This window comes from Heloderma suspectum, chromosome 8 (genome assembly GCF_057233095.1).
Source record: "Heloderma suspectum isolate Gila_16-S chromosome 8, 16-S_ref, whole genome shotgun sequence".
NCBI lineage: Eukaryota > Metazoa > Chordata > Lepidosauria > Squamata > Helodermatidae > Heloderma > Heloderma suspectum.
The window spans coordinates 47,150,137-47,176,321 of record NC_139465.1 but is presented as its reverse complement, the minus strand read 5'-3'; the positions used below and the strand labels follow the sequence as shown (position 1 = coordinate 47,176,321).

General features: G+C 46.2%; 1 protein-coding gene across 1 annotated transcript in view; it reads right to left on the bottom strand.

The window, feature by feature from the left end:
- Window positions 1-26,185, bottom strand: part of HYDIN (HYDIN axonemal central pair apparatus protein) — a 337,764-nt gene that overhangs the window by 105,857 nt on the left and 205,722 nt on the right. Inside the window, exons 39-40 of the mRNA XM_084812324.1 lie at window positions 25,873-26,043; window positions 215-388 (exon numbers count right to left, since the gene is read on the bottom strand). Of these exons, the coding sequence (XP_084668450.1) occupies window positions 215-388; window positions 25,873-26,043 (345 nt within the window). The remainder of the gene's footprint in view (window positions 1-214; window positions 389-25,872; window positions 26,044-26,185) is intronic.

Genomic DNA, 26,185 nt, shown 5'->3' with positions numbered 1-26,185 from the left:
GAGAGAAAAGAATAATGTCTGTGAACTAGAAAATAATCATAAGCATTTGTTGTGTAAGGGGAGCCAAAGGTAGATATCTTACAATCTTAAGTGTATGTGTATTGTGTGTTTATGTTGTTATTGTGTTTTGTTTTTCTTTAAAAAAAATAAAAATTATTATTAAAAAACAAAAGGAAAGGGGCTGGAGCCCCACACAGCCCCACCCCCCACTTACCACCATCCTCATTCTCCCGCTGGGCCTGGTCTATTGCGGCTCGAATGCAGAGTTCCCGGGCACGAAGCCCCGCTGAGCTGCTCCCATCAGAGATGGCTTCCAGGACCACAGAATCAATGGACAAGCAGGCAGCACTGTAGTGCTTGGCCAGGGTGACAGCTGCACTGGTCTTTCCTGGTGGAGTTGGAGACGGAGGCATCGGTCAGCACACACACAGACACTGCAGCTTTCCCCATCTAGCACAGGGCCCAGAACCTCGTTCAGCCCAAGGGCCAAATTCAATGTCGAAGAAGCTCTTGGGGGCCACATCCCGGGGTGGGCAGGCTGATGCCAAAAGGGGTGGGGCCAAAGGCAAAAGGGGCATGGACAAAATACAAAAAAGACCCGGCAATTCTAGCACAAAGCTCTAACCACCAGTTCCTAAGCCTTAGGAGAATCACGTCAGCCTTTACCGGGGGGTGGGGGGGAGGCTGCACAAAAGCCAGGAAACCACCGCATGGTCAGTGGTTGGGAAAAGGGGTGTGGTCAGGAGAAGGGGACGTGGCCTTCTGGGGAGCCCCAAGGGGCCAGACTGGGACTGCTGGGGGGCTGGATTTGGGTCCTGGGCCTGAGGCAATTTCCATTAGAAGGATGGTGAAACTTGAATTATCTAAAAGCCAAATGGGAAATTTTGATGAAGTAGATTGATAGAGAGGTTATAGAGAGGTTATTTCATAAAGGACAAAATATAAATGTGTTATGGTGATATTAGAACAAAAGCACAAAAGAGGTCACCAATTCTGCACGTTATTAACAAGAAGTATGGGTTTCACAATGATATTTCATGCCAAATGATGCCAAAGGATACAGAGGATATGTTGCTCAACCCCCAATGAAGTCATTTTCCCAGGATCTAGAAGAGCAAATCCCAGAACCTCTGGCTACTACAGATGAGAACAGCTGGGAAACTGGCGTGGCCCAATACGACTGGAGTAAAGGCAGGGGGAACCACTGGTGTTGTTGAAGGACAGAGGGATGATGCAGGAATGACAGGCCTGTAATCACTCCAGGTATAGGTTTCCTGGCAGAAAACATGCATTTAGACAGGGCAACTTGTGTCACCACATCAGCCCATTTCTTTCTTTCTACATCAAAGACAGGTAGTTGGAAGGAAACCTGTTGTTGTAAAATACCTGGGCCTGTGCATCTGCACAGAAACACAGTTTTGCTCTGAGATGCATGTGATGTGGGTTTGGTGTGACAAATCAAAGGAAGAGTTAAATCAATGTTTCTTCCACTGCCCCTTAAGTTTGGAGTGGCTATACCAGCTTTCCCTGTTATTGCTTTTCTCTTTCTAATTTCCCCTCCCGCAAAAAGCTAGTAGGAAGCTAACCATATAATGCTATACATGTCTACTCAGAAGTAGGTCCCATTGACTTCAGCGGGGCTTACTCCTGGGTATGTGGGCATAGGATTGCAAATGAGGCAGGAGAGAGGCACCAAGGAAACAGGTGTGCTTGAGACATGACAATGGCAGGGTGTGAAAAGGGGAACAACGCACCTGAAAAGTCCAAGAAGGGCAAAGAGGCTTGAAAGAGAACACACATGAGCCACAGCAAAGCAGCACGTTCAGGGTGCCATTTCCATAGGGAGCCGGCTGTCCTCAGAGGGAAAGGACGCTGTTTGTTCTACCACCTTGTCAGGGCAGAGGGGTGGTAGGATGGGGACTGAAGCACCAGGGCTGAGGCTTCACTTTGTGGTTCACAGTCACTGCAGGAGGGATGGGGATGTTCATGGATGGGTAAAAGCTCAAAAGGCTGACACATGCACGCACGCACGCACGTGCACACATGGTCTCCACGGGCCACAAGCATCACTCTTTGGTGCCCCCCTCCATCAAGGGGCAGGGTCTAGCCCATCATTTTCCTCAGGTGCATATGTCTGCGTGCATTTACCCAAGAGGGAAAACACTGCCCAGAAACAGCCCAGATGCTCTAAATACCACCACCACTTCTAATGCACACACACGTGCGCAAATGCGCACTGCGCGTGCACACACACACACACAGTGACTTTATAACAAGTACAACTTAGCTCAGTCTACATTCATTTAATACAGGTCAATACTTACAGATTGCATTTAAGGTAATACAGTTTCAGAGTCATGTCATAATACGTGACTAGGGATGGGGGAGAATTTCTCCCCGAAACTTCGGGGGGCCGAGTGCCAACGTATTCAGCCCCCCAAAGTAGTTTCGGGGAGAAATTCTCCGCCCCCCCGCCCCCCGCCCCCCGCCCCGGGATGGAACTTACCTTTCACGAATGTCCCTCCCGGCGGTGGGTCCCGGCGGCAGTTCGGCAGGGCTTTGACAGGGGCAGGGGCGGCAGCCGGTCTTTTGACCAGCTGCCGCCGCCGCCATTCCAAGAGAAGTAAAAAAAAAAAACGCCCCCATGATAGGCTACGTGACGATTCATGTAGCCTATCACGGCTAGATTTGCAAAGTCAGCCATGATAGGCTACGTAAAACGTCACGTAGCCTATCACGGGTGACTTTAAAAAAAAAAAGCGCATACGGCTAATGGCAGCCCCCATAGGGAGCCGCCATTCGTGTTCCTTATTTGGTCGCTGTAGTCTACGTAAAGATTACGTAGACTACGGCGAAAATAAGGGCAACGCTGGAACCTGGGAAAGGAGTAGCTTTTTCTCTGCTGCTGCTGCTGCAGGAATCTGGGTGTCCGGTCCCCAGATTGCCGAGGTGGATAGGTCTAGTTTCAGTACCAGTGACACTGACAGTGCAGAGCATGCTGCTGCTGTTGTTGCTGGGCTTGATAAGCAGTTGTTCTGGCTTTCTGAATGGAGTCCATCTGCTCATCTGTGCTGGCATTGAATAAACCCTCGCCGTTGAAGGGTAGATTTTCTATCCACGAGCGGACTTCAGGAGTTAGGCCCACAGAGCGGAGCCAGGCATGCTGCCTTAGGGCAATGGATCCCATCATGCTCTTAGCATTGCAGTCCAATTGATCACGGGCAGTGTTGATCTGTTGATGAGAGAGCTTGGATGCCTCAGCATGAAACATTCTAGCTAAGTCGGGTTGATCCTCAGGGAGGTATGTGAAGAGGTAGTCCATTTTCTCCCAGAGAAAGAGCTGATACCTGGCCATCATTGCCTGGTAGTTGGAAATTCTAAGCCCCAATGCCGCTGAGGAGTAGAGATGACGTCCAACGATATCAAGCTTGCAACCTTCCTTATCCACAGGCGAGGCATGTGCTTTCTGGGAGTGACCTTGTCTAACCAGTCTAACCAGCTCAAGCAATTGTGACTGATTCTGGATTCTATCAAAGCTCTCCAGGGGTCCATCGATTGTACTGATGTTCACCTCAAACAGATGAAGTCAAAAGTGTTGGCAGGTCAAGTTACAGCTCATGAGACCGCAGTGGCAGCTTCTCACAGTGTAATATCTGCTCGAGTGTCTCTGGGGGAAGCCTCTTCTCAGAGAGCTCGCTTGCATTCTTTGGACTTTGGGAACAGCCGACACAGGTCCATCTGGCAGAGTTTATGGATATGTTTTTGCATGAGTTATTGGCACTGCCACCGGATTTTCAGCTTGATATTGTGTGTGCTTATCATGTCTCTGGTTCCACATGAGAGTCCAGAGCGAGGCCAGTTATTGCCCAGCTTTTACGTGCTTCAACTCACAAATATCTGCTTCCTACAGCCAGGCAGAGAAGAGAGCTTTGGTGGGACTTGGCCAATGATAAAATCAAGCTTTACTCCAAGGAGGTTTCAGACCGGAGAAGACAATTTACTAAGGAGAGAGAGATTGGCTTGCAACATCGTATCCATTACCTGGCAATTTTTTGTATTACTTATCAAGATCTATTAAAGAAGTTCCAGGCTTCTGACACAGCAGAGTCATTTCTCACTAGCATAAAAATCACAGGTTCTTCTGCTTCTGGTGTTGCTACTTAAGAAGCTCAATTTGGTCTTTAGCCTTTGGTTGTTGGCTCATGTTTATGCTGCTTGAGTAGATAAAATTCTGGGCGTGGGGCCATGCTCTGTTTAACTTCAGTCTTTCTTCTCTCTCACTTTCTCCCCTCCACCTTAATTTTCCTTTATATACCTTTATACACTTTTAAATACTTTTTATATTTACTTAGTACAGGTTCTATGAGTTTAATATACTTAATTTAGGTTTACAAGCAGATAGAAATATTTCTCAAAATACCCATTTGGGTTTTTTTGGATTTTTTTTCCTTTTTAAAATGTATATGTATCTAATAGTGGGAGGGTGGGGGACACACACAGGATGAGGGCATGACTTTGCTGTCTCTGCCGGAGGGCAAGCTGTTGTCATTTTGGTTTTTTTGTAGCATTTTCACTATATTTGGGATGAAGGTGGTAGGGGATCTTGGAACTATTTGGGTTGACTATTTTTGATGTTAGTTTTTGTTTTTATTTTCAATTTTATGTTTTTTTCTAACTTTTATAAGGTTTAACATAATAAATAATAGTTTGAATTTTTTTAAAATTTTCAGATTGAAATGTATCATATTAATGATTTATACGTTCTGTTATATCAAACTAGGTAACTTCTGTAAAATTGGCAAGATCTGTTTGAGTGGAGGGACAAATAATACGTTTTTTTTGCTTTTTAATGTGATTTCATGGAATGCTAAGGGACTGTGGAATTTAAACAAGCAGAAGAGAGTGCTTTCTAAGTTAAAAGAGCTTAACGCTGAAGTGGCTTTTTTTTTTTTACCAGAAACCCATTTGATGGTTCCAAAGCTTTATCACCCTAATAATTATATTTTTGAATTAGGCTCCCTTTTCCCATTGTTAAATGATGCTTATATTACAATGTAAAGTGTAAAGTGATGCATGAGCATAAAGTGAGCCCTCAGGCAAAAAATCCCAACTTCAAGTATAGCCTGATGGGATGTGTTTCCTGTCTCCTCGCTGAGGTTTCCTGTCTCCTAGCTGAGCAGAACGGAGGAAGCTGCTCCAGCTGGTCTAGGGGCTATACAAGGAAGCAAGCTCCCAGAGAGTGAGCGAACAGGGAGAGCAAACAGGAGTTGGCCGGGGAGTTGCAGTGGAAGAGGAGACAAAGGCAAAGAGTGAATAGAGGATGCAGCACAGGGTATTCCAGTACAATCAGAAAGCTAGAAACATAAAGGGAACAGAGACTATGGAAGGAAAAGACTCTCCAGTGGTGGTGACCTGAAAGCTCTGTGTCATGTTTGTTTTCTTGCCTGAGATCAACATGGCCTACATGTGCAACAAGTGCAAGTTGATCATGCTGCTGGAAGAAAAAGTAAGAGGACTGGAGTGGCAAGTGGCGACCCTCCAGGGAATAAGGGAACAAGAAGAGTTCTTGGACAGAACGGTGGAACTACAGCAGCAAAGTGAAGAACAGAAGCTTGAAGAGCAACAGCAAGCTGAGGCAGAAGAGGAAACTGCTGAGGTGAGGAAAAATGAAGTAGAGGATACTCCTTGGAAAAGGGTGACAGGAGCAGAAGAACTAGAAACCACTCTGCACCAGTGAAAGCAGTGGAGCTTTGGAACCGTTTCCAGGTACTTGAGGAGGAGACTGGAGGACAGCCTGCAGAGGAAGAATCACAGGGGAACCTACATGAGAGCGAGCAAGAGGCTGAAGGTCAGTCACGCAGAGGTGATGAAACCAAGGCCTACAACAACAAGAAGAGTAATAGTAGTGGGAGACTCCTTGCTGCGTGGGATCAAGGCCCAAGTATGTCGCAAAGACCCGTGGATGGCGGAGAATTTCTCCACGAATCTCCGGGAGGCCGAATGCCAATGCATTCGGCCCCCCGAAATTGTTGGGGAAATTCTCTGCCACCCCCCCGCCACCCCCCGGGATGGGACTTGCCTCCTTCGAATGTCCCTCTCGGCGATGGGTCCCGGCGGCATTTCGGCGGCGTTTTGGTGGGGGCGGAGGCCGGTCTTCCGACCGGCTGCCACCTCCGCCATTACAAAGTAAAGTAAAAAAACAACAACAAAACACATGACAAGCTACATTTTTTGGCTTTGCGTTGCCCTTATTTTCGCTGTAGTCTACGTAAATCTTTACGTAGACTACCCATGCCCAAATAAGGAACGCAAATGGCGGTGCCCATGGGCGCCGCCATTTGCGTATGCGCTTTTTTTCCCCAAAGTCAGCCGTGATAGGCTACGTAACGATATACGTAGCCTATCATGGCTGACTTTGAAAATCTAGCCATGATAGGCTACGTAAATCGTTACGTAGCCTATCACGTGTTTTTTTTTTTTCAATTTACTTTTTTTATTTTGTGGCCGGGGAGACGGGGCGCTCCCCCCCGGCCTGAATTTCGGCGGCGAGGGATGGGGCGCCTCCCCCCCAGCCTGAATTTCAGCCGGGAGGGGTGGGGCGCCTCCCCCCTGCCAAGAATTTCGGGGGGAGAACCGGAACGCCTCCCCGCCACCGCGAAGCAAGCTGCGGGACCAGGTAAGGGACTTTCGTCCATCCTTACTAGCCAGGTTTGCTGTCTCCCAGGAGGACAGATTAGGGACGTCACTGAAGAGTTGCCTGCACTCATAAAGCCCACTGACAGGTATCGCTTTCTTCTCATCCCTGTAGGAACAAATGATACCGCCAAGTGGAGCTACGAAGAAGTCATGTCATTGATGTCAATTGAAGCTTTGGGAAGGAAACACAACAACTTTGGAGCCCAGATAGTTTTCTCATCCATCCTTCCAGTAGTTAGAAGAGGGAAAGAAAGGGAATGAAAAATACTCTGGGTGAATGACTGGCTACGAAGGTGGTGCTGGCGTGAGAGATTTGGATTCTAGGACCACAGGCTATGCTTCCTGGAAGATGGGCTGTTGGCAAGGGACGGGTTGCACCTCACAAAGGCTGGGAAGAATGTGTTTGGCCACAGCATGAAGAACTTCATCAGGAGGGCTTTAAACTGAATCCCCGGAAACGTAAAGTTGGGGATAACAATGGATGAAGGCTCATGCACCACAACGGAGAGAACAGCTCTAATAGTGCCCAATAATAGTCTTCGGAAACATGTAGGAAGAAAGCCAGACTATAAAGCACATGGTCTTCGATGTCTATACAGTAATGCCCAGAGTATGAGGAACAAACAGAACGAATTTGAACTTTTAATATAGGAGGGAAATTACGACTTGATAGGTGTAACTGAAACTTGGTGGGATGACTCCCATGACTGGAATACAGCAGTTGAAGGATATAACTTGTTCAAAAAGAACAGAAGGAACAGAAAGGGAGGTGGAGTTGCACTTTGTCGTTGTTGTTCAGTCGTTCAGTCGTGTCCGACTCTTCGTGACCCCATGGACCAGAGCACGCCAGGTCTTCCTGTCCTGCGCTCTCTCCCGGAGTGTGCTCAAGTCCATATTCATTGCATCAGTGATGCTATCTAGCCATCTCATCCTCTGCCGTCCCCTTCTCCTTTTGCCTTCAATCTTTCCCAGCATCAGGGTCTTTTCCAGAGAGTTTTCCCTTCGCATTAGGTGGCCAAAATATTTGAGCTTCACCTTCAGTATCTGTCCTTCCAATGAGCAGTCGGGGTTGATTTCCTTTAGGATGGACTGATTTGACCTCCTTGCAGTCCAAGGGACTCGTAAGAGTCTTCTCCAGCACCACAGTTCGAAAGCATCAAGTCTTCGGCGCTCAGCCTTCCTTATAGTCCAGCTCTCACAGCCATACATTGCTACTGGGAAAACCATAGCTTTGATTAGACGGACCTTTGTCGGCAAGGTGATGTCTCTGCTTCTTACTATGCTGTCTAGGTTTGCCATAGCTTTCCTCCCAAGGAGCAAGCGTCTTTTAATTTCATGGCTACAGTCACCGTCTTCAGTGATCTTGGAGCCCAAGAAAATAAAATCTGTCACTGCTTCCATTTCTTCCCCTTCTATATGCCAGGAAGTGATGGGGCCAGATGCCATGATCTTCGTTTTTTTTAATGTTGCGTTTCAAACCAGCTTTTGCACTCTCCGCTTTCACCCTCAACAAGAGGCTGTTGAGATCCTCTTCGCTTTCTGTCATTAGGGTGGTATCGTCTGCATATCGGAGGTTGTTGATAATTCTCCAGGCATTCTTAATTCCGACCTGTGATTCATCCAACCTGGCTTTTCTCATGATGTACTCTGCATATAAGTTAAATAAGCAGGGCGACAATATACAGCCTTGTCGTACTCCTTTCCCAATTTTGAACCAATCGGTTGTTCCATGTCTGGTTCTCACTGTTGCTTCTTGACCCTCGTACAGGTTTCTCAGGAGACAGGTAAGGTGGTCTGGTACTCCCATCTCTTTAAGAATTGGCCACAGTTTGTTGTGATCCACACAATCAAAGGCTTTAGCGTAGTCAATGAAGCAGAAATAGACGTTTTTCTGGAATTCTCTTGCTTTCTCCATGATCCAGCGAATATTGGCGATTTGATCTCTAGTTCTTTTGCCTCTTCGAAACCCAGCTTGTACTTCTGGTAGTTCTCGGTTCACATACTGCTGAAGCCTAGCTTGTAGGATTTTGAGCATCACCTTGCTGGCATGTGAAATGAGTGCAATTGTGCGGTAGTTTGAACACTCTTTGGCATTGCCCTTCTTTGGAACTGGAATGTAAACTGACCTTTTCCAGTCTTGTGGCCATTGTTGAGTGTCCCAAATTTGTTGGCATATTGAGTGCAGCACTTCAACTGCATCATCTTTTAGGATTTTAAATAGCTCAGCTGGAAGACTGTCATCTCCAGCAGCTTTGTTGTTACTAATGCTTCCTAAGGCCCACTTGACTTCACTCTCGAGGATGTCCGGCTCAAGTTCAGTGACCGCACTATCATGGCTATCAGGGACATTCAGATCTTTCCTGTATAGTTCTTCTGTGTATTCTTTCCACTGCTTCTTAATCTCATCGGCTTCTGTTACGTCCCTGCCTTCTTTGTCCTTTATCATGCCCGTCTTTGCACAGAACGTTCCCTTGAGATCTCCGATTTTCTTAAAGAGATCTAGTCTTTCCCATTCTATTGTTTTCCTTGATTTCTTTGCATTGTTCATTTAAGAAGGCCTTCTTGTCTCTCCTTACTATTCTCTGGAAATCTGCATTCAGTTGGATATATCTTCCCCTTTCTCCCTTGCTTTTCGCTTCCCTTCTTTCCTCAGCTACTTGTAAAGCCTCATCAGACAGCCACTTTGCTTTCTTGCATTCCTTTTTCTTTGGGATGGATTGAGTTGCTGCCTCCTGAACAATGTTACAGACCTCCGTCCATAGTTCCTCAGGCACTCTGTCTATCAGGTCTAGTCCCTTAAATCTATTCCTCACCTCCACTGTATATTCATAAGGGATATGATTTAGGTCATACCTGAATGGGTTAGTGGTTTTCCCTACGTTCTTCAATTTAAGCCGAAATTTTGTGATAAGAAGCTCATGATCTGAGCCACAGTCAGCTCCAGGTCTTGTTTTTACTGACTGTATAAAGCTTCTCCATCTTTGGCTGCAAAGTACATAATCAATCTGATTTCGATATTGAGCATCGGGTGATGTCCATGGAGTTGCACTACATGTGAAAAATACATATCTCTGCACAGAAATACAGAAGGATGAGCTTGGTAGCCCGATGGAGAGCATCTGGGTTAAAATTAATGGAGCAAAGAATAAAATTAACCTAGTGGTCGGAGTCTATTACCAGCCACCCAATCAAGGAGAGGACGAGGACGAAACTTTTCTAAAGCAAATGGCCAAGGTTTCAAGGAAGCATGATGTAGTAGTAATGGGGGACTTCAATTTCCCCGATATTTGTTGAGAGATAATTCTGCAAAACATGGACCCTCCAAGAGATTCCTGACTTGTGTTGCTGATAATTTCCTCCTACAAAAAGTAGAGGAAGGAACTAGAGGATCGGCTATCCTTGACTTGATCCTAACCAACAGAGATGACTTAGTGGATCAAGTAGCAGTTACGGGAACTCTGGGGGAAAGCGACCGTGTTATACTTGAGTTCTTGGTTCTAAAAGAAGCCAAAGCCAAGTGTAGCCAAATGCGTACCTTGGATTTTAGGAAAGCTGATTTTAATAAACTCAGAACAATGATCAGTAAGGTCCCATGGCAAGCGACGCTAATGAGAAAAAGAGTCCAAGATGGGTGGGAGCTTTTAAAAAAGGGAATTCTCAAGGCACAATTACAAACAATTCCAATAAGAAAAAAAGGTGGAAGAGAATAGAAGAAGCCAATGTGGCTTCACAAAACGCTTAGAGATGACCTGAAAACAAAAAAGGACACATATAGGAAGTGGAAAGAAGGCTAAGCTACAAAGGAAGAGTACAGAAGGTATCACAAAATTGCAGGAATGGCGTCAGGAAGGCTAAAGCTGAGAACGAGCTGAGGTTAGCGAGGGATGCTAAATACAACAAAAAGGCTTTCTTCAGATACGTGCATAGTAAAAGGCAGAGGAAAGAAATGGTGGTTCAGCTATTACATAAGGATGGCAAAATAAGAGATGACAAGGAAAAGGCAGAAGTGCTCAATTCCTACTTTGGCTCAGTCTTCACCCAAAAGAGGGTCTAGGAGCTCCCTGGCAAAGTTGAAGTACAGGCTGAAGGGGCAGGATTGCAGCTTGAGATCGATAGGCATATGGTCAAGGAACACCTAATTACTTTGAATGAGTTCAAATCTCCAGGGCCAGAAGAAATGCATCCCAGAGTAATAAAGGAACTGGCAAAAGAACTATTCGAACCGCTGTCTATTCTCTTTGAGAAATCATGGAAAACGGGTGAAGTGTCAGATGATTGAAGGAGGGCTAATGTTGTCCCTATCTTCAAAAAGGGTAACAAGGAGGAACCTGGGAACTACAAACCAGTCAGTTTGACATCAATCCCTGGGAAAATTCTGGAGCAGATGATAAAGCAATCCGTCTGTACGCACCTTGAAAACAATGCAGTGATGACTTGAAACCAACATGGATTTGTCAAGAACAAATCCTGCCAGACGAATCTGTTCTCATTTTTTTTATCAAGTAACCTCCTTTGTGGACTGTGGGAATGCTAGACATAATATACCTTGACTTCAGCAAAGCTTCTGACAAAGTGCCCCATGATATCCTGATGAGCAAACTAGCTCAAAGTGGGCTAGATGAAACAATGATCAGGTGGATCCACAGTTGGCTACAGAATTGGACTCAAAGAGTGCTTATCAATGGGACCTTCTCCAACTGGGCAGAGGTAACGAGTGGGGTACCGCAGGGCTCAGTCCCGGGCTCAGTGCTCTTCAACATTTTTATGAATGACTTGGAGGAGGAGGTGCAGGGAATGCTGATCACATTTGCAGATGACACCAAATTGGGCGGGATAGCTAATACTTTGGAAGACAGAAACAAAATTCAAAGTGATCTGGATAGACTGGAGCGCTGGGCAGAAAACAACAGAATGACATTGAATAGGGATAAATGCCAAGTTCTGCACCGAGGAAAAAGAAACCAAATGCACAGTTACAAGATGGGGGATACGTGGCTCAAGTCGCAGGGGGCACAATGCAAGCGAGAAGGATCTTGGAATTGTTGTCGATCACAAGCTGAATTTGAGCCAACAATTATATGTGGCTGCAAAAAAGGCAAATGCTATTTTGGGCTGCATTAATAGAAGCATAGCTTCCAAATCCCGGGAATCCCAAATCCCGGGAAGTACAGGATTTCTGCCCAAATCCTGGGCAGAAAACAACAGAATGACATTTAGTAGCGATAAATGCCAAGTTCTGCACCGAGGAAAAAGAAACCAAATGCACAGTTACAAGATGGGGGATATGTGGCTCAACAATACTACAAGCAAGAAGGATCTTGGAATTGTTGTTGATCACAAGCTGAATATGAGCCAACAATGCGATGTGGCTGCAAAAATGGCAAATGCTCTTTTGGGCTGCATTAACAGAAGTATAGCTTCCAAATCCTGTGAAATACTCATTCCCCTCTACTCAGCACTGGTAGTCCTCATCTGGAGTACTGCATCCAGTTCTGGGCACCACACTTTAAGAAGGAAACAGACAACCTGGAGGGGGTTCAGAGGAGGGCAACGAAGATGATCAGGGGACTGGAAACAAAGCCCTCTGAGGAGAGCCTGAAAGAACTGGGCATGTTTAGCCTTGAGAAGAGAAGACTGAGGGGAGATATGATAGCACTCTTCAAGTACTTGCAAGGTTGTCACAGAGAGGAAGGCGATCGAGAAGAGAAGGATGATCGAGAAGAGAAGGATCTCTTCTTGATCATCCCAGAGTGCAGAACACGGAATCATGGGCTCAAGTTACAGGAAGCCAGGTTCCGGCTGAACACCAGGAAAAACTTCCTGACTGTTAGAGCAACACGACAATGGAACCAGTGACCTAGGGAGGCGGTGGGCTCTCCCACACTGGAGGCATTCAAGACAAGTTTGGACAGCCATCTGTCAAGGATGCTTTGACTTAGATTCCTGCATTGAGCAGAGGGCTGGAGTCAATGGTCTTATAGGCCCCATCCAATCCTACTATTCTATGATTCTATGATCCGAGCTAGCAGTGAGCGACAAGGAAAGAGATCTTGGGGTTGTGGTGGACAGCTCAATGAAAATGTCAACCCAGTGTGCAGCCTCTGTAAAACAGGCAAACTCCATGTTAGGCATAATTAGAAAAGGGACTGAGAATAAAACTGCCAACATCATACTGCCCCTATACAAATCTATGGCGCGACCACACTTGGAATAATGTGTACAGTTCTGGTCACACCTAAAAAAAGATATTGTAGAGCTGGAGAAAGTGCAGAAAAGGGCAACTAAAAGATCAAGGGGCTGGAGCATCTCCCCTGTGAGAGGTTACAACAGCTGGGATTGTTTAGTTTGGAAAAAGGACTGTAAGGGGAGACACAATAGAGGGCTACAAAATTATGCATGGTGTGAAGAATGTGGATGGGGAGACATTCTTCTCCCTCTCTCAAAACACTTGAACTTGGAGTCATCCTATGAAGCTAATTGGTGGGAGATTCAAGATAGATAAAAGGAAGTACTTCTTCACACAGCACATACTTAAAGTAGGAATTCGCTACCACAGGAAGTAGTGATGGCCACCAGTAGGGATATAAGAAAGTAACTTACCGTTTCGCAGAATCTTTGACGGGGGGGAGGCGCTCCGTCCCTCCCCCCAGGAATCCTTGACGGCTGGCTCCGCTCCGCGGCGATTCTGCGGAGCCACCGGCCAGCTCAAATAGCAGCTGGACATCCAGCCACTGGCTAGCAGGGACGCAAATGGCAGCTGCCGGAGCTGCCGCCGTTTGCGTCCCTGTATTCAGCCGTGATAGGCTACGTAAAGACTTATGTAGCCTATCACGGCTGGGTTAAAAAAACAACAACCGCATACACAAATGGTGGCAGCTACGACCGCCGCCATTTGCGTTCCTTATTTTTGGCTGTCTTAGTCTACGTAAATATTTACATAGACTAAGACGGCGAAAATAAGAGGAAACGCAAATAGCGTAGCAGGCGCTATTTGCGTTCCCCTTTATTTTCACCGTCTTAGTCTACGTAAATATTTACGTAGACTAAGACGGCCAAAAATAAGGAACGCAAATGGCGGTGGCCGTAGCTGCTGCCATTTGCGTACGTGGTTTGTTTGTTTTTTTTAAACCCAGACGTGATAGGCTATGTAAGTCTTTATGCAGCCTATCACATCTATGTAAAAAAAAACCAGAAATGACCAGACTGCAAATGGCGGCGGTGGCAGTCGGTTGGAAGACCAGCCACTGCTGAAGCCGCTGCTGGAGCCGCCGCCACCCCGAACATCTGCCTCAGGTAAGTCTCGTCCCAGGGGGATCTGCGGGGGGCGGGGGGTGGCAGGCCGTTCCGCCATGGATTTCGGGGGGCTGAATGCACTGGCATTCGGCCTCACCAAGATCCGTGGCGGAATTCTCTGACATCCCTAGCCACCAGTTCGGATGGCTTTAAAAGGGGGTTAGACAAATTCCTGGAGGAAAAGGCTTTCAATGGCTACTAGTGCTGATGGCTATGTGCCACCTCTAGTACCAGAGGCAGTGAGCTATGTACACCAGTTGCTGGGGAACATGGGTGGGAGGGTGCTGTTGCACTCGTGTCCTGCTTGTGGGTCCCTGGTCGACAGCTGGTTGGCCACTGTGTGAACAGAATGCTGGCCCAGATGGACCTTTGGTCTGATCCTGCAGGGCTCTTCTTAAGCCTACCCTTGATTATGCTGTGGAGCTCTTGTCATGTCAATAAAAGCTGTTGGATCTGTATACTGCTGCCCACGTGGTCAGTATCTCTGACTAGCATCAGTTCAGACTTATACGCAAAATAGAGCCATGAATCTTGCATATAAGCTATGGACACATAGACTTAGAATCATAGAATCATAGAATAGTAGGGTTGGAAGGGGCCTACAAGGCCATCAAGTCCAACCCCCTGCTCAATGCAGGAATCCAAGTCACAGCATCCCTGACAGATGGCTGTCCAGCCTAGTCTTGAATGCCTCCAGTGTGGGAGAGCCCACCACCTCCCGAGGTAATTGGTTCCATTGTCGTATTGCTCTAACAGTCAGGAAGTTTTTCCTGATCTTCAGCCCTATCCTCCATGATTTCTCAAAGGGAATAGACAGTGGTTGGAAGAGTTCTTCTTCCAGTTCCTTTATTACTCTAGGATGCAGATGAGGCCTAACCAGTGCTGAGTAGAGGGGAACTAGTACTTCCCGAGATTTGGAAGCTATGCTTCTATTAATGCAGCCACAAATAGCATTTGCCTTTTTTGCAGCCACATCACATTGTTGGCTCATATTCAGCTTGTGATAGACAACAATTTCAAGAACCTTCTCGCTTGTAGTGTTGTTGAGCCACGTATCCCCCATCTTGTAACTGTGCATTTGGTTTCTTTTTCCTCGGTGCAGAACTTGGCATTTATCCCTATTCAATGTCATTCTGTTGTTTTCTGCCCAGCACTCCAGCCTGTCATGATCACTTTGAATTCTGTTTCTGTCTCCCAGGTTATTAGCTATCCCGCCCAATTTTGTGTGATCTGCAAATTTGATAAGCATTCATTGCACCTCCTCCTCCAAGTCATTAATAAAAATGTTGAAGAGCACTGGGCCCAGGACTGAGCCCTGCAGTACCCCACTTGTTACCTCTCCCCAGTTGGAGAAGATCCCATTGATAAGCACTCTTTGAGTCCGATTCTGTAGCCAACTGTGGATCCATTGGATCGTTGTTTCATCTAACCCACTTTGAGCTAGTTTGCTCATCGGGATATCATGGGGCACTTTGTCGAAAGCTTTCTGAAGATGAGGTATATGATGTCTACAGCATTCCCACAGTCCACAAGGGAGGTTACTTGATCAAAAAATGAGATCAGATTAGTCTGGCAGGATTTGTTCTTGACAAATCCATGTTGGCTTGGAGTAATCTCTGCATTGTTTTCAAGGTGCTTACAGATGGATGGCTTTATCATCTGCTCCAGAATTTTCCCAGGGATTGATGTCAGACTGACTGGTCTGTAGTTCCCAGGTTCCTCCTTGTTGCCCTTTTTGAAGATAGGGACAACATTAGCCCTCCTCCAGTCATCTGGCACTTCACCTGTCCTCCATGATTTCTCAAAGCGGGTCATAGACAGCAGTTCTGAGAGTTCTTCTGCCAGTTCCTTTATTACTCTAGGATGCAGTTCATCTGGCCCTGGAGAGCTGAACTCAGTCAAAGTAATCACATGTTCCTTGACCATATGCCTATCGATCTCAAACTGCAATCCTGCCCCTTCAGCCTGTACTTTGCCTTTGTCAGGGGGCTCCTAGACCCTCTTTTGGGAGAAGACTGAGCCAAAGTAGGAATTGAGCACTTCTGCCTTTTCTTTGTCATCTGTTATCATTTTGCCATCCTTATTTAATAGTTGAACCACCATTGCTTTCCTCTGCCTTTTACTATGCACGTATCTGAAGAAAGCTTTTTTGTTGCTTTTAGCATCCCTCGCTAACCTCAGCTCGTTCTCAGCTTTAGCCTTCCTGATGTCATCCCTGCAATTCTGTGCTACCTTCTGTATTCTTCCTTTGTAGCTTAGCCTTCTTTTCATGTCCTATATATGTCCTTTTTTGTTTTTAAAACAAAATTCATTACTCTATTTCATGACAATCGTTCATGACAAGATTCATGACTCTATTTGCGTCTAAGTCGCAGGGGGGAGGCCAACGGCTCTGGCTGGCAGGAGGGAAGGTAAGCAGCCCCCAAGCCAGTTCCCCCGCCGCCGGAATCCTTGCAGAGCGGAGCCGCTCCCAAGGATTCCAGTGGGGGGCGAGGAACGGATCGCCTCCCCCCCAGGGATTCCCCACCGGAACAGAAGGTCGGGAATCTGTACACCCCTAGTAGGTCTCCATTCATAATAATGTAGTAGCGGGGGGGGGGGGGAGCTTGAACATGGGTTGGGTAACAAGCCTCTCTCATTGGATGCTGCCCCTGCCAGTTTGATGACCTTCAGCCCTACTCCCCCGACCTCACCCAGAAGTATGTTCAAGCACTGTATCGCTGATGAATATACAGTGGAGGTGAGGAATAGATTTCAGGGATTAGACCTGATAGACAGAGTGCCTGAGGAACTATGGACGGAGGTCCGTAACATTGTTCAGGAGGCAGCAACTCAATCCATCCCAAAGAAAAAGAAATGCAAGAAAGCCAAGTGGCTGTCTGATGAGGCTTTACAAGTGGCTGAGGAAAGGAGGGAAGCGAAAAGCAAGGGAGAAAGGGGAAGATATATCCAACTGAATGCAGAGTTCCAGAGAATAGCAAGGAGAGACAAGAAGGCCTTCTTAAAGGAACAATGCAAAGAAATCGAGGAAAACAGCAGAATGGGAAAGACTAGAGATCTCTTCAAGAAAATCGGAGATCTCAAGGGAACGTTTTGTGCAAAGATGGGCATGATCAAGGACAAAGAAGGCAGGGACGTAACAGAAGCAGATGAGATAAAGAAGAGGTGGCAAGAATACACAGAAGAACTATACAGGGAAGATCTGAATGTCCCTGATAGCCATGATAGTGCGGTCACTGAACTTGAGCCGGACATCCTCGAGAGTGAAGTCAAGTGGGCCTTAGGAAGCATTAGTAACAACAAAGCTAGCGGAGATGACAGTATTCCAGCTGAGCTATTTCAAATCCTAAAAGATGATGCTGTTAAAGTGCTGCATTCAATATGCCAACACATCTGGAACACTCAACAGTGGCCACAAGACTGGAAAAGGTCAGTTTACATTCCAATTCCAAAGAAGGGCAACGCCAAAGAGTGTTCAAACTACCGCACAATTGCACTCATTTCACATGCCAGCAAGGTGATGCTTAAAATCCTACAAGCTAGGCTTCAGCAGTATGCGAACCGAGAACTACCGGAAGTACAAGCTGGGTTTAGAAGAGGCAGAAGAACTAGAGATCAAATCGCCAACATTCGCTGCATCATGGAGAAAGCAAGAGAATTCCAGAAAAACGTCTATTTCTGCTTCATTGACTACGCTAAAGCCTTTGATTGTGTGGATCACAACAAACTGTGGCAAATTCTGAAAGTGATGGGAGTACCAGACCACCTTACCTGTCTCCTAAGAAACCTGTACGAGGGTCAAGAAGCAACAGTAAGAACCAGACATGGAACAACCGATTGGTTCAAAATTGGGAAAGGAGTACGACAAGGCTGCATATTGTCACCCTGCTTATTTAACTTATATGCAGAGTACATCATGAGAAATGCCGGGTTGGATGAATCACAGGTCGGAATTAAGAATGCCTGGAGAATTATCAACAACCTCCAATATGCAGACGATACCACCCTAATGGCAGAAAGCGAAGAGGATCTCAACAGCCTCTTGTTGAGGGTGAAAGAGGAGAGTGCAAAAGCTGGTTTGAAACTCAACATTAACAAAACGAAGATCATGGCATCTGGCCCTATCACTTCCTGGCATATAGAAGGGGAAGAAATGGAAGCAGTGACTGATTTTACTTCCTTGGGCTCCAAGATCGCTACAGACGGTGACTGTAGCCATGAAATTAAAAGACGCTTGCTCCTTGGGAGGAAAGCTATGGCAAACCTAGACAGCATAGTAAGAAGCAGAGACATCACCTTGCCGACAAAGGTCCGTCTAATCAAAGCTATGGTTTTCCCAGTAGTAATGTATGGCTGTGAGAGCTGGACTATAAGGAAGGCTGAGCGCCGAAGACTTGATGCTTTCGAACTGTGGTGCTGGAGAAGACTCTTACGAGTCCCCTGGACTGCAAGGAGGTCAAATCAGTCCATCCTAAAGGAAATCAACCCTGAGTGCTTATTGGAAGGACAGATACTGAAGCTGAAGCTCCAATATTTTGGCCACCTAATGCGAAGAGAAAACTCCCTGGAAAAGACCCTGATGCTGGGAAAGACTGAAGGCAAAAGGAGAAGGGGATGGCAGAGGATGAGATGGCTAGATAGCATCACTGATGCAATGAATATGAACTTGAGCACGCTCCGGGAGAGAGCGCAGGACAGGAAGGCCTGGCGTGCTATGGTCCATGGGGTCACGAAGAGTCGGACACGACTGAACGACTGAACAACAACAACAACAACTCTCCACTTATCTTGCTTCATGTGTCCCTGACAGACCAAAGTCGATTCCATGAAAATACAGATAATACTCCAATGCACTTCTCATTCCACTGTCATGAAGATCCCCCTAGGCTGCTATTGTTTCTTTGGATGCTGAAAAGACTTTGACAAAATTAATTGGGAATTTGTTTTGGTACACTAAATAATTTTGGCTTTCCTGTAGAATTTCTGAAATGGGTAAAACGTTTATATTCAACCCCAAGAGCTAGAATTATGACCAATGGTCTTTTCCTGGCTTTCTTTTTACTCGGGAGAGGTACCAGACAGGGATGCCCACTTTCTCCACTGATATGTGATCTATGTTTGGAACCCCTGGCAGGTGCTATTGGACGGAACAGTAATATTCACGGATTTGTGCATGGTCATTTCAAATTTAAAATTATACTTCATGCTGATGATCATTTACTGTTTATTTTGAAACTCCAGTTGTCTGTTTGGCTATTCAGTTAACTGGTCAAAGTCTGAACTGATGCCAATTGGAGATACTATATCTTATAGTGTATTAGTTCACTGGCAATTTAGACGTTGTCCCAATCTTATTACTTATTTGGGAATATTTATTCCCAGAGACATATCTAAAATGATCAAGCTAAACTTGAACAAGTTGATTAATGAGATCTCATGGGATAAAGATACATTAGCATCTTTAAAGTTGAGTTTGTGAGGTATGATAAAAAACTTAAATTAATACTATACCTCTGGGTGTTTACATCATACGTGGGATTCCCTTATTTTACCTGGTAAATATTTCCATAACTTCAGTGTGTTTTTTTTTGTAAATTAGGGTGGATGGGGGTTTGTCCCCACCATGCATATCTTTGAAAAGGATGCAACTTTCAATTAAAGAAGGTGGGTTTGGCTTTCTGGATCTTGCTTTATGTCATCGAACCTTTTTCTTGACCTGTACTAAATTTTGATCTTTTCCACTTGGGGCTCCTTCACACGGGGCTTTTATCCCGTGAGTTTGAGAAGTTTTTTCTCAAACTGGGGAGAGGTAACGAGTGGGGTACCGCAGGGCTCAGTCCTGGGCCCAGTGCTCTTCAACATTTTTATTAATGACTTGGAGGAGGAGGTGCAGGGAATGCTGATCACATTTGCAGATGACACCAAATTGGGCGGGATAGCTAATACTTTGGAAGACAGAAACAAAATTCAAAGTGATCTGGATAGACTGGAGCGCTGGGCAGAAAACAACAGAATGACATTGAATAGGGATAAATGCCAAGTTCTGCACCTAGGAAAAAGAAACCAAATGCACAGTTACAAGATGGGGGATACGTGGCTCAAGTCGCAGGGGGCACACTGCAAGCGAGAAGGATCTTGGAATTGTTGTCGATCACAAGCTGAATTTGAGCCAACAATTATATGTGGCTGCAAAAAAGGCAAATGCTATTTTGGGCTGCATTAATAGAAGCATAGTTTCCAAATCCCGGGAAGTACTCATTCCCCTCTACTCAGCACTGTTTAGGCCTCATCTGGAGTACTGTGTCCAGTTCTGGGCACCACACTTTAAGAAGGATGCAGACAAACTGGAGAGGGTTCAGAGGAGGGCAACAAAGATGATCAGGGGACTGGAAACAAAGCCCTATGAAGAGAGACTGAAAGAACTGGGCATGTTTAGCCTTGAGAAGAGAAGACTGAGGGGAGATATGATAGCGCTCTTCAAGTACTTGAAAGGTTGTCACAGAGAAGGAGGCCAGGACCTCTTCTTGATCATCCCAGAGTGCAGGACACGGAAGAACGGGCTCAAGTTCCAGGAAGCCAGATTCCGGCTGAACATCAGGAAAAACCTCCTGACTGTTAGAGCAATACGACAATGGAACCAATTACCTGGGGAGGTGGTGGGCTCTCCCACACTGGAGGCGTTCAAGACGAGGCTGGACAGCGCCATTTGTCAGGGATGCTCTGACTTGGATTCCTGCATTAAGCAGGGGGTTGGACTCGATGGCCTTGTAGGCCCCTTCCAACCCTACTATTCTATGATTCAATGATCCTGCTGTGGAGGTTGCTTACTCACAGAAGTTTGCAGGTCCCGTACATGATGCAGCCCTCCTCCAGGTAACCTCCCACTCTTTGTGAGCAATATTCTATTGTTTTCCGTGATGACGAAAGTCCAGCATTTTCCCTCCTCCCACCATGGAGTCGATATAAATGAGGGTGTACTCTTTAAAGTCACTTTTATTGCAAATAAAACAACAGCGCCACCTAGTGGCTTTGTAATGAAACACACAGAAGTTCAGTTCTTTTTAAAAGCCACATGGAAAGGACTCAATCTAATCCCACAAAGATTCCGGAAGTAGAAGCCACGGTAAACTGCAGGGTTTTTAGCCTTGTGTAATAAAGCCTTAAGATTAGATTTCTCACCTTAATCAGTTTTGGAATCTTCCTATTTGGATCCTCTCTCCAAATGGATGGCATTAAGTTCTCAGCATATTAAAATGGATAGGGTTCCTCCTACAGTTACGGCAGTTAGACACATGTGGCATATAATGTCATGTCAACTCCATTTTGATCTATTTTCTCATACTAAATTGACTCTATGGGGAAATCCAGATTTAAAAATAGTCAAGAAGATGCTTTTGTGGAGGACTTGGATGGATAAGCTGATTTTTACCTTGGATCAAATAGTGGGTGCTGATTACGAGTTTTTGTCATTCTTGGCTTTGCGTGCCAAACATGACTTGCCTGCTATGGCTGAATGGCAATATTTGCAATTGCAACATTTGGTAGAATCTACATTTGGCCCCACTGCTCTTCCAGCTTCAGAGTCTTCTTTGCTAATGGAAACACTTATTGAGGCTGATCAGCTATATTGACTAGGCATGTCGGAGGAATCCTGTTGCAGGGGTAGAGCTCGGTGAGTTTTCGCCAGCTCGGCCCCCCGGACTCCAGTTTGCAGATCCCTGAGCTTGCCTGACTAAATGCATGCTAAATTGGGCAAGCTTGTGGTTTTCCACTTTTTTTATTTGTGCAAATTGTGATTTGCGCAAAACTCTGGGTATACTTACAGAAATCATACGACCATCAATGGCGCATTTAGGCCTGCAATTTTGCTCAAATAGCACTATTTACGGCCGCAATTTTGCACAAATCGCAATTTCCATAAACATTTATACCCATGATTTTGCATAAATCATGGCTCACAGATATAAAAAAAGGAGGTAGGAAAGTTCCCAACTTCTGGGAACTGACCTGCTGCTTGGCTCACAAATGCTCTCTGATTCAGGGGCGCTGCAGGGATCTGTCAAGCCAAGAACAAACAGAATTTCCCCATGATGGTCATGCCTAATATCAACCCGTGATCCATGTTTATGAATACGTATTGTCAGTAAATAAATATGATACACAGGGTCTTAAGCAGGAATGGAATAGGGAACTGGACTGTCCCATTTTGCCTAATCAATGGATTGCCGCTTTAGCGCCTATATCTGACGTGTCTATGGATCTCAGGTCACATCTTATTCAGCAAAAACTCTTGTTCCGTGTCTATTGGATGCCACAATGTCGCTTTAATAAAGGTCAGCTAATCGCTGGAGGTGTAACATTGCTAATGCTCCTCTTAGGGTGCAATCCTAGGGCACTATATAGATCTTCTTTCCCTGAGAGGCCTCCACTTTCCGCCTTCCTGACTCTGGTAGAGGAGGTTGAGGAAGATCAGCTTCACTCTCTTCTTCAGAGAGTTCTTCAGCTTGAGATACCAGTGCATCTAAGGCTTCACAGGTCACTGTGGCTTCCTTCCGGGCAATTTTAGGGAGGACCTTGCTGCCATGGCGAGTAATGAACTTCAGGGGGAACTCCCCTCTGTATCTAATTCCCACCTCTCTCAGTCAGCTAGTGAAAGTGAATAAAGCTTTCCTTCTCTGCTGCATTTCCCTGGAGAGGTCTTTGTATAATTGCACTGGTAAATCCTTATATTTTAATGTTTTAAGATTATTATGTGCATTGAGGAGCTGGGCTTTGCATGTCATCCTTCTGGGGCGATTCTCTGAGTTGGGAGTGGGAGGTACTGCATTACAGTGGTTTCACTCCTACTTGGAAGGCCAGCTCCAGAAGGTGGGCTTGGGGGATATTACTAGGGATGTCAGAGAATTCCGCCACGGATCTCGGGGAGGCCGAATGCCAGCGCATTCAGCCCCCCAAAATCGGTGGCAGAACGGTCTGCCCTCCCGTCCCCCCCCGGGACAGGACGTGCCTTGGGTGGATCTTCCTGGTGGCAGCGGTTCCGGCGGTGGTTCGGTGGCGGCGGCGGCTGCGGCGGCCGGTCTTCTGACCAGCTGCCGCCACCGCCATTTCCAGAAAGAAAAAAAAAAAGTAATAGGCTACGTGAAGATTTACGTAGCCTATCACGGCTGACTGCAGAGACGCAAACGGCGGTGGCTACGGCTGCCACCGTTTGCATCCCTGCTAGCCAGCGGCCAGATGTCTGGCCGCTGGCGGAGCCAGCCGGCAGCTCCACAGAATCCCTGCGGAGCGGAGCCGGCCAGCCAGAATTTCGGGGGGATGGGACGGAGCACCTCCCCCCCGGCCAGAATTTTGGTTCAGTTCAGTTCAGAAGCTGCACCTTCTGCAAAATACAGCAGCCAGATTGACATCAGGAATCAGAAGTTCTGAACATGTAATGCTAATTCTGGCCAAGCTTGTGCTGGATTGCCTGTATGTTTCCAAGCCCAATTCAAGGGGATGTTTTGACTTATAAAGTCTTACATGCCTCAGGACCACAATTCCTAATGGAGCGGCTCTCCCAGTATACACCAACCCATACACTACGATCATCATCTCAGACCTCTGCTGAGTGCCACCTCCAAGGAAGGATGATGGCAACAAGGGAGGCATTTTCTTCAGTTGTGGCTCCCCAACTGTGGAACGCTCTCTGCACTGAGCTCCGCCCGGCACCAACATTGTCATCTTTTCAGCCCCAGGTTAAAAATCCCCTCTACTGCCAGGCATTTGATGACATATGATGGGGTTTTTAATGTCAAGGTTTTAAAATCAGATTCTGGTAACTTACTGTAACTATGTTTTTAAAAACGGTTTTAAACTGTTTTTTAAAATTTTTGTATGTTAAAGATTTTATATTATGTTTCTATGTCTTTTGAATTGTAATTTTCATGAACTGTCCAGAGAGCTTTGGCTATTGGGTGGTATAGAAATGAAACAAAGGAATGAATGAATGAACGAACAATTGATATTCAGAATTGACCCAGGAGGTTGCAAATAGACAAGGTCCAGCTCGTAGTCTGGAGGTGCTCTTGGACCCAGAACTGTCACTTGAGGCACAGGTGGACTTGGTGGCATGGAGCACCTTTTATCAGCTTAGGCTGATATACCAACTATGGCCTTATCTGGACAAAGATAGCCTAGCTATAGTTATCCATGCTCTGATCACCTCTCATCTGGATTACTCCAATGCATTATTCATCGGGCTGCCTTTGAAAATGGTCTGGAAAATTCAACTGACCCAAAATGGGGCAGCAGGATTGTTAACGGGGTCTGGCCAACATGATCATATCATGCCAGTACTTTTCCAGCTGCACTGGCTGCCAGTCCATATCTGGGCCCGATTCAAAGTGCTGGTATTAACATTCAGAGCTCTAAATGGCTTGGGGCCAGGTTATCTGAAGGATCACTTCCTCCCATATGTACCTGCCCAGACCCTAAGATCAACTTCAGGAGTCCTTCTCAGGGAGCCCCTGCCAAAGGAAGTAAGACAGGTGGCTACCAGGAAGACAGCCTTTCCTGCTATGGCACCCTGGCTGTGGAATGAGTTCCCTAGAGAGGTTCACTTGGCACCTACGTTGTGTTCTTTCCGGTGCCAGGTGAAGACTTTTTAATTTTCCCAGGAATTTTAGCATTCCAGTCGTTTAGCTCTGCTGTTTTAAATTTGTTACTATATTTTAAATCTCTGCATTGCTGTTCGGTTTTATGCTGGTTGTACTTTTACACTGTAGTTTTAAAGCTTTTATCTTTTATATTGTTTTGATGCTGTACCTGTGGTTTTAATATTTATGAACCACCCAGAAAGTTTCGGCTATTGGGTGGTATAGAAATGTAATTAATAAACAGACAGACAGATAGACAGACAGACAGACAGAGGTGGGCAGTGATTGGGGGCATTTATGTCCCTGTGTCATAGACCAGGACCGCAAACCCACATCCTCAGATGATCCTGACTCTTTGTCCTCCAAAGAGACTCCAGATGCAATGGTTCAGGGAGATGACTCGGCCATAGGAGACAACTTGGCTTCCCAGAACACATTTCACCAGAAAGACCCCAGTGGTTGGCTTCTCTGCATCTAGAGGAGGTTGCATTGCCATCCTCAGGCTCTGAGGAATCAGGCCTTGAGGACACTAGCATACCCTAGCCACTCCCATATCATTGCAGCCCGAGATTACTAAAACAGGCCAGGCTCCTTTAAGAGGCCAGGCCTCAGTCAGTATGGAGGCAGAGCCAACCAGCCTAAAGGTTATTATTCTCTTATTTAAGTCTCAGTCTTGCTCAGCTCCTTGTTGGAGCAAGATACAGACAACCCTGTCTGGCTTCCAGCCCCAGCACTACTTGGCGCTTTCCATGATGCTGATCTCTTTCCGTCTTGCTTCCTAAGAAAGATGACCCAACTTGACCTCTGCTCAAGATCTAATCGGTAGCAGAGCCCTGCAACTCAAGCTACATCACCAAGTATCATCAGAACCCATGTCCTGAAACAGCGTACCCTGACAGAAACTGAATACTTTATTAGCCCATAAGATTTTAGGTGCTACTTTATGGGTTTCAAGGGCGGGATCACTTTCGAGACTCCGGAAGCAATTCTACTCCAAACCTAAGTATTAGCAAGACCATGACTAAAGACCTTTGGTCCAAAAAAAGAAGAAATTGTTGACAAACCAGAAAGGATTCAGAAGAGGCAACAAAGACCAGAGGAAGTCATTGAGACTGATCCCAGCCAAGATCATAAGACACGTGGTACTCTGTGGGGTGTACAGCAGCTTCCCCAAGAACAGCTTGCTTTCTATTTTGAGCAAGCAGTTGTACTTTCCTCACCTGTGGCTGCACAGGGGAAGTCTCTGTACCTGTAAGGGGAGCTCCATGAATCATGATGGCAATGCCCCTGCGGTTCCTGGCAGCCCGTCCTTCTGGCGAGATATCGATGCCAAGGTGACGAGCAATGGCTTTGGAAACAGGGTTGTTGTCAAGCTCTCCAACAGCCTCCTTATGCTTGGTGATGCTCTGCTGGCTTCCAGCTGGAAAGAAAGCAGGGCTTTAGTCGGCTCATTCAAATGTTGATGCCAGTGTCAAATATCCCCAAAGAGCTCCCAAGGAAGGCTCTTTGGTGTGCATGGTGCTTCTGCTCTGTTTAGCCAAGCCACGGAAGGGACTGCGCTG